Source organism: Oncorhynchus nerka, linkage group LG22 (assembly GCF_034236695.1).
Source record: "Oncorhynchus nerka isolate Pitt River linkage group LG22, Oner_Uvic_2.0, whole genome shotgun sequence".
Classification (NCBI taxonomy): domain Eukaryota; kingdom Metazoa; phylum Chordata; class Actinopteri; order Salmoniformes; family Salmonidae; genus Oncorhynchus; species Oncorhynchus nerka.
In genome coordinates, this window is record NC_088417.1 from 27936031 (window position 1) to 27944057 (window position 8027).

Consider the following 8027-nt stretch of genomic DNA (forward strand, 5'->3'; position numbering starts at 1 on the left):
AGGTCTTCCTCATTTTGCGGCTGGGATGGTGCGTTGCTGGGGCCGGGACACTTTCATGGCACTGCGAGGTCTGATGCTGGTGACAGGAAGACACCTGGAGGCCAGGTACGTGTCACATTCTCCAGTAGAACATTGGAGTCCTATCTGATGAATGGGTATATATTTCAATTTTTTTTTTTTTTTAAAGTAACAAACTCCAGTACAACTGTGGTCTTGGATGCTGCCAAACAATTGAATGGATTTCACACCAGTGTTTTGTTTGCCCTTCATCAGAGTTCATCAGAATCCTTTAATTTCTGTCACTGTTTTCCATAGAAACATAATCTTGGCGTTCGCTGGCACCCTGAGGTATGGCCTGATCCCCAACCTGCTGGGACAGGGGACTGGCGCCCGCTATAACTGCCGTGACGCAGTATGGTGGTGGCTGCAGTGCATCCAGGACTACTGCAACATGGTGCCTGACGGAGTCAACATCCTCATGTGCCCTGTGTCAAGGATGTATCCCACCAATGTGTCCCAGCCACAGCCCGCTGGAGCCTGGGTGGGTTCACACAAACACACGCACACACACACACACACACACTCTACAGCCCGCCAGTGCATGAGTAAGGGGCATGGTGGTCTCGCTTCGTCACCGCAAGACTTTAAGTCTGGCTCATGAGACTAGGGCATGTCTGGGGTCAAACGGCTTGGTTATAGCAGCCTATTGATATGACATACTCTGTAGATCTGACGATGCAGTCCAAAAACATGTGCTTATTGTTAGAAGTTCAAACAAGCACTTTTAGACAGGACCGTTAGTCATTTAGTCATTCCTTAATGTCTGCCCATATTAAATTGTATCTGTGATGTTAACTCTGCAGATCCAGCCCCTGTATGATGTCATTCATGAGGCGATGACGTGTCATATGCAGGGGACGGAGTTCAGGGAGAGGAACGCTGGACCACAGATAGATCGCAACATGACCGATGAAGGCAAGATAAACACGTGCACACACATTACACACACATGCAAATCTAGAGGCGTGGTTGATGAGCTATTTACGTGTTTTATCATACCGATTTTTGTCTTTCCCTACCAGGGTTTAATGTTGAGGCCAAGGTGAATGAAGACACTGGGTTTGTCTATGGAGGAAATCGCTTCAACTGCGGGACATGGATGGACAAGATGGGAGAGAGTGACAAGGCTCATAACAAAGGAATCCCAGCTACACCTAGGTACTGTTTTCCTCTCCTTTGGTAAAGAGTTGCTTGTCTTCACTCAGTCTAGGACAAGCCTACATATCCATAGTAATCTATTGTAGTATGTGCAGTGCTTGTTCTTTTCCCCTTGAGTTAAGTGTTTTCACAAGGGTGTGCATGTTTGTGCCTGCGTGTCTTCCAGGGATGGCTCTGCAGTGGAGATAGTGGGTCTCTGTAAGTCCACAGTGCGCTGGTTAGTGGACCTTCATACGCACGGCTTCTTCCCTTACGCAACCCTCACCATCCTTAGTGATGGTACGTTCTGGAATAAACCCAAATCTTCATGTTTTTCCCAGCTTTCTCACATCCTCAAATGTTACAATATTAGACCATTATGACAATTGGGATACTACTACATAGTAATTTCAGATGTTGAAATTTGTATTTTAAACAATAACCTCACTAAAATTGTAAAATTGCTTGGGGGGGTTTTCTCCATAGTGAAGCTAGACATATCTGTTCTCTTCTAGGTCGTAACATCTCTGTGCCCTATGAAGAGTGGAACAGAAAGATCCAGGCGAACTTTGAGATTATGTTTTACGTGTCTCACAACCTTCAGGACCCCAATGAGAAACACCCAGACCTGGTGCACAAGAGAGGCATCTACAAGGACAGCTATGGGGCCTCCAGTCCCTGGTGTGACTACCAGCTCAGGCCCAACTTTGCTATCACCATGGTGGTGGTAAGCACGGCTCATTTTAACTGCCTCATTAGCCTTGTAACTAATGTCCTATCGTCCTGTCCAAGGAATGGACAACATCAAACTGCCTCATGCTAAAGAAACGGGAAGATAGGCCCCTACTATATGGGCCGATCTGGCACTGATGAGGCTTACCTACTTACCTCATCGGTGTTGAAAAGACTAGGCTAGTCAGTGCTCTGGGTAACCCTAACCCTCTCAATGTGGGTGTACTGAGTTTACCAATGTATTTGTGCTGAACATTATTTGAGTCTTGCAAACCCAATTTACAAAGATGTATCACTTTTACAAGTTGTCGTCTTAGGTCAAGTATCTCACCTCTGTGTGTACCTTCTCTCTCTGTGTTCTCCAGGCTCCAGAGCTGTTCACAGTGGAAAGGGCCTGGGAGGCACTAGAGATGGCAGAGAATAAGCTGCTCGGCCCCCTGGGAATGAAGACCTTAGATCCAGAGTGAGTGGGATGCTTCATCCATACCCCCATTTACAGTAACACATTCACTCTGTTGCTTTATTTAGACAGCTCGGAACTGCAGAGAGGGTAGAGGACAGATCAAGAGGATCAACAGTTACGAAATTGGTGGCGTATCAGGAATTCGCTACAAAGTAGTCTGGAGACCTACTAGACTAGACCAATGGTGTATACAAACCCTGGATTTCTGATGCTATGTATTGGCCAATGAGAGTCTTTGAAGCCACCGCATTGTTACTCCTCACAAGAAAGCAGTCCTCCGTAGGAAAGAATGCTATTCTATAGTATCCCAATTAATTATTTAATGGACAAATTGACAGGTATTTAGGAATATATTTATTGTAGTGGGGACATGCAGTAACGGGAGTACTCTCAAAAAATACACCTTTTAAGGTAAATGTTTTTATGTTCAGTTCACATAATATAATTTAAAAGTATTTATTAAGGTGTCTGTAATATATTTAGCAAAAATGAATGTAGACATTAGTAAATGAATTTTTATAGCTTCTCAAATATTTTTTTACAATGGTGGAAGATTAGAAAAATGGGTGTGCAGGGCTTCAAAACAGCGCCCCCTGTCCGTCGTGTAGGGTTTACACACATTAGACTAGACCAGGTTTTCCCAAACTCTGTGTAGTGTTAGGGCAAAAACCATAACTTACACGTCTTGTGGTCCCGAGGACTGAGTTTGGGAAAAGCTGGACTAGACCCAGTTCTGGCACCACAGTCATTCTTTATCTCATTCCTGTCCTCCTTGTCCCACAGTTAACATTTTCTCTCTTTCTTTCGCCTCATAAAGTGACATGAAGTACTGTGGTGTCTACGATAATACTCTGGATAGTGAGAATTTCAATGTTGCTAAGGGCTTCAACTACCATCAAGGACCTGTAAGTACATTTATTGCAGCCCACATAAACATTAGTCAGTAGACAGGAACTTAATGGTGATTGTATGGTACCAAACTAGGGTTCGTGTTCCCATGTGGGGTCACCTGATTTGAAAATTAGGTCGCCAGAGAAACTTGGTTCATAGAACCGCGGTTACGTGAGTAACCTCTAACATCTGCTAAATGCTGTTGTGGCAAACAGAATGGTTTCTGTTTTCTTCCAACAAATTTAGCTCTAACATTTGAACGGTTGGTGGTGTCATGACCACAATCCTGAAAGCTTAGACTCTCATGAATATGGACGTTCTGTATTCCTCCACGATCCTCAGAAGCCACGCAGGACTCGTTAGAAGAGTGGACAGGACCAGGCACCAAATCAAACTGGGCAAAAAAGAACATTGAAAGCAATGATGACAGGGATTGACATTAAGGTCTGAAAGGCACTTGCCCATCATGCAATACAAGAGTATTTTGGGGTTTCCAAAAAAATTATGATCACTTGCCTGAAAATGAAAATTAGACATGGGCGCCATGACCAGTGGAAGCAAAAATAGCCCCATAGCATCAAATATCCACCATATTTTACAGTATATATTCTGCATATGCTTCTGTTTTTCAACACCAAACCCACCACTGTGTGGCCAAAGAGCTCTATTTTCATGTCATCTGACCATAGCACCGGTTCCAATCCAAGTGCCAATGCCGTTTATCAAACTCCAGGCGGCGCTATGGTGACATGACATGAAGGAAAAAAAGCTCTTTGGATACACGCACACGACTTGTGTGTTTGGCGTCTCAAAAAGGAAGCATATACAGAAAAGTACCTCAAACCTACAGTAAAATATGGTGGTGCATCATTGATGTTATGGGGCTATTTTGCTTCCACTTGTCCACTTCCCTTGTTAAAGTCAACAGCATCCTGAGGGTGCTGGAGTATTAAACTAGTTTTTCTTTAGATTTTGTTTTACTACTTGTTAAAGAAAATCTCTTTCTCTGAGCAATTGTATTAGTATGACATAATATAAGGGGGAACCAAGGAGATCAGTACTGGAATTATTTGTATTTTGGTTGTTGTCAGTAAAATAATTCTCACTGCATGCTGACTGCCATGAATTCCATAAATTATCTGTCGATGTGGAGGAACCACAAAGATCAGTTTTAGGCTACTAGAATGATTTATTAATACAAAAAACTCAATCACCTGCAGAATGGTGCAACCTCAGAGCAGGCTTAATTTGTGACTGCTCAGTTCACTTGCTTCGGGCAATGGGTCAACCCTTAATGTCAATACCTGGATGTTCTTTTCTACACAAAGTCATCAGGTCGACACTGGAAAGTGATGTTTTCAACTAAAATTATGGAAGCGGGGTACAGAAGAAATTTTTCCCAATTGAAACCAGTTCAGCCAAGCATGAATTCAAGCGATAATGACACAAAGTAAAAAATAAAAAGGTTTTGTATTGTAACTGGATTATAGCTCCTGTCTAAATGTTGTGAATTATATATATTATTATATATATCTACCAGTCTGGTTTAATGAGTGTTAGCATGCTAATAGCACACCATGTACACAAAAATGTATATTTTTAAGGGTTATGCAGTAGGTTGATAACGATATCACCAGAGTATGTTGTATCAGACATTTCAAATAAAATGTAAAACTAATGAGAAAACAGTCATGGTATTTCATTTTAAGAGAATTAACTAGATTTAGCAAGGCAATGTTGGGGCTAATTTGAATGGGCTCCAACAGCAGATTTAGGGGATCTCAGTACCACCCACGTGACTGCAGTGAAACATCACTTTGTGGGGGCTCCTAAACAACTATTGCCTGATGATCTTTTGAATTTCCCAATAGGTTTCTGAAGCATTTTAGCCACTTCAAGCCGTACTTCCTTCAGATTAAGATTCTTTCAACGTAATCTGACTGATTTGTAATACTGTCAAGGCCCCAAATAAAAAAGTTACATTGGCTGCTGATTGCATCACTGTTTTTGCATGGTGGGGTCGCGCTTTAAAAAAAATATATATATATTTTTATATATCACTAATATTTTTATATAAAAAAATGTTTTTACATTTCACCTTTTTTATTTAACTAGGCAAGTCCGTTAACAAATTCTTATTTACAATGATGGCCTACACCGGCCAAACCCGGACAGCGCTGGGCAAATTATGCACCACCCTATGGGACTCCCAATCCCGGCCGGTTGTGATACAGCCTGGATGGGGCCACGGGCCAATAAAGTTTGGGAGCCCCTGCACTATGGTAACCGTAAATGTGTGTTTCCCTCTCTTAGGAGTGGCTCTGGCCAGTCGGCTATTTCCTACGGGCCAAACTGTACTTTGCCAAGAAGATGGGGCCAGAGATATACGACAAGACTGTGTACCTGGTGAAGAATGTCCTCTCTAGGCATAACATCCACTTCGAGAGGTAAGACACAAGCACAAAGACTTATTAGGTGACTTCAAATGCTATAATGTTCTCAATTGTTTTAACAACAATTCAGGTGAAAGGTACCCTCTTGAGGATAGTGAGACGCTAGCGTCTCAAGTGGCCAATTGCCTGGGGAAATGCAGAGTGCCAGATTCAAATAAAATTCTATAACATTCAAACTTTCATTAAATCACACATGCAAGATACTCAATTAAAGCTACACTCGTTGTGATTCCAGCCAACATGTCATATTTTTAAAATGCTTTTCGGCGAAAGCATGAGAAGCTATTATCTGATAGCATGCACCCATCAACCAGTAGTAAACAAAAGAACTAGCGTAGCAGGCGCTACACAAAACGCTGAAATAAAATATAAAACATTCATTACCTTAGACGAGCTTCTTTGTTGGCACTCCAATATGTCCCATAAACATCACAATTGGTCCTTTTTTTCGATTAATTCCGTCCATGTATACCCAAAATGTCCATTTATAAAGCAAGTTTGATCCGGAAAACAACAGCTTGCCAAAACACAACGTCACTGCAAAACATTTCAAAAGTTGCCTATAAACTTTGCCAAAATATTTCAAACTACTTTTGTAATACAACTTTAGGTATTTTTAAGCGTTAATAATCGATCAAATTGTAGACGGGGCAATCTGTATTCAATAGAGCAAGTAAACAAACCATGCACCTTTTTTCATCTTGCGTAACTCTCAACAGTGTAACGTTGTTCCAGGATGTGCTTCTTCTTCATTGCACCAATGATTAACTTCAACCCAATTCCAAAGACTGGTGACATCCTGTGGAAGACATAGGAACTGTAAAATGGTCGCTATCAAATATCCCTTGGCAAAGACAACTGAGGGAACGGTCAGAGGCAAAAAAAAAAAAATAAATTCTGAACAGTTTTTCCTCTGGGTTTTGCCTGCTACATAAGTTCTGTTATAGTCAGACCTGATTGAAACGATTTTAGAAACTTCAGAGTGTTTTCTATCCACACCTACTAATCATAAACATATAATATATTCCTGGCATGAGTAGAAGGAAGTTGAAATTGTGCACGCTATTTATCCAAAAGTGAAAAGGCTGCCCCCTATCCTTAAGAAGGTGTACATTACTTTTTTTTATTGTTTCACTCAATTGATATGATTGATTATAATTGTCACATAATCAATATTGTCTTTTATCACCCACCAGATCATCTTGGAAGGGTCTACCTGAGCTGACTAATGAGAATGGCCAGTACTGTCCCTTCAGCTGTGAGACTCAGGCCTGGTCTATCGCCACCATACTGGAGGTGCTGCATGATCTGTAGATGGAGAATATCTTATTTTCTTTTGCAGTTTTCAAAAATATTTCCTTTATGCAATATTTTCGTGAAGCCCTTTTAACCATTATCACATACCATAGCTAGAACCATGTGGCTATCTCTACAAAACTGCCTTAAACAACATAAACCCCTAAACCTCTTTGTTACATGTTGATATCGATGTCAATGTATGCTTTCATAAATGTGGCTTGCATGTTCATTGTAGTCAATACATATTTAATTGCTTTAAAATCGGTTAGACTATTCAGTACATTCAGAAGTACTTTTTTCTTAATTCTGCATTCTCATCGCTGCAGGGATGAATTGTCCCTTCTTCCCATTCTAAATGCTTTCTCATACTATATATATATTATTTTGTCCTTGTGACTGATGAGACGTTAAACTGTGAATCAGAAATATGAATCAGATCCACCACAAGAATATGCTTCACATGCTACACCACCATAATAAAATAAATATTTTATAAAATCACATTTTTGTTCCAATCCAAACTTGTGTGGATAACACCAGTAGAAATAAATCATGAAGTAATCCTCTCTTGCTGTTTTGTGCATTGTCATGATTCACCCCCTCTTTTCTGCAAAGTCATGGTTCACTTATCCCCTATTACTGGAAGACCTCACCCCCTACGGATTCTTACTGTACATACTGGAAGTGGCATTGCCCAACGTACTGACATTTTTACCAATTAGCTGTGTAGAAACAAAGGAGATTCAACCAACAGTACAGTTTCAGTGCCACTCACATCCTGTCATGTTCAATTATCCTGTCAATATTAATCATTACAAAAAGGAAAACACTCTTGTGTAATTCCAGTCATCGTCCTTGGTACCTTTGTCATAGATTGGTTGTAGATTGTTTTCAGTCATTTCATTGAAATTATTATAATGTTCTACTGAAACTAGATGTCTGTTCAACGTCTAGTTTTGATTTACATTTGGTTGAGTTGTCAACTTCCATGT

The 8027-nt window shown here is 40.8% G+C and overlaps 1 protein-coding gene across 3 annotated transcripts in view; it reads left to right on the forward strand.

Moving 5' to 3' along the window:
• LOC115105065 (glycogen debranching enzyme-like) overlaps positions 1–7601 on the forward strand; it is a 23542-nt gene extending 15941 nt beyond the window's left edge. For 2 of the 3 annotated variants that reach the window (XM_029626619.2, XM_029626618.2), the window contains exons 22-31: positions 3–105; positions 316–541; positions 864–975; positions 1083–1218; positions 1385–1497; positions 1713–1924; positions 2295–2392; positions 3210–3297; positions 5597–5730; positions 6933–7601. In XM_029626619.2, coding sequence (XP_029482479.1) covers positions 3–105; positions 316–541; positions 864–975; positions 1083–1218; positions 1385–1497; positions 1713–1924; positions 2295–2392; positions 3210–3297; positions 5597–5730; positions 6933–7050 — 1340 coding nt within the window. In that variant the 3' untranslated portion in view covers positions 7051–7601. Of the gene's footprint in view, positions 1–2; positions 106–315; positions 542–863; positions 976–1082; positions 1219–1384; positions 1498–1712; positions 1925–2294; positions 2393–3209; positions 3298–5596; positions 5731–6932 lie in introns of those variants that run through there. The other variant, XM_029626620.2, reaches the window with a different exon arrangement.
• The last annotated feature ends 426 nt before the right edge of the window (positions 7602–8027 follow it).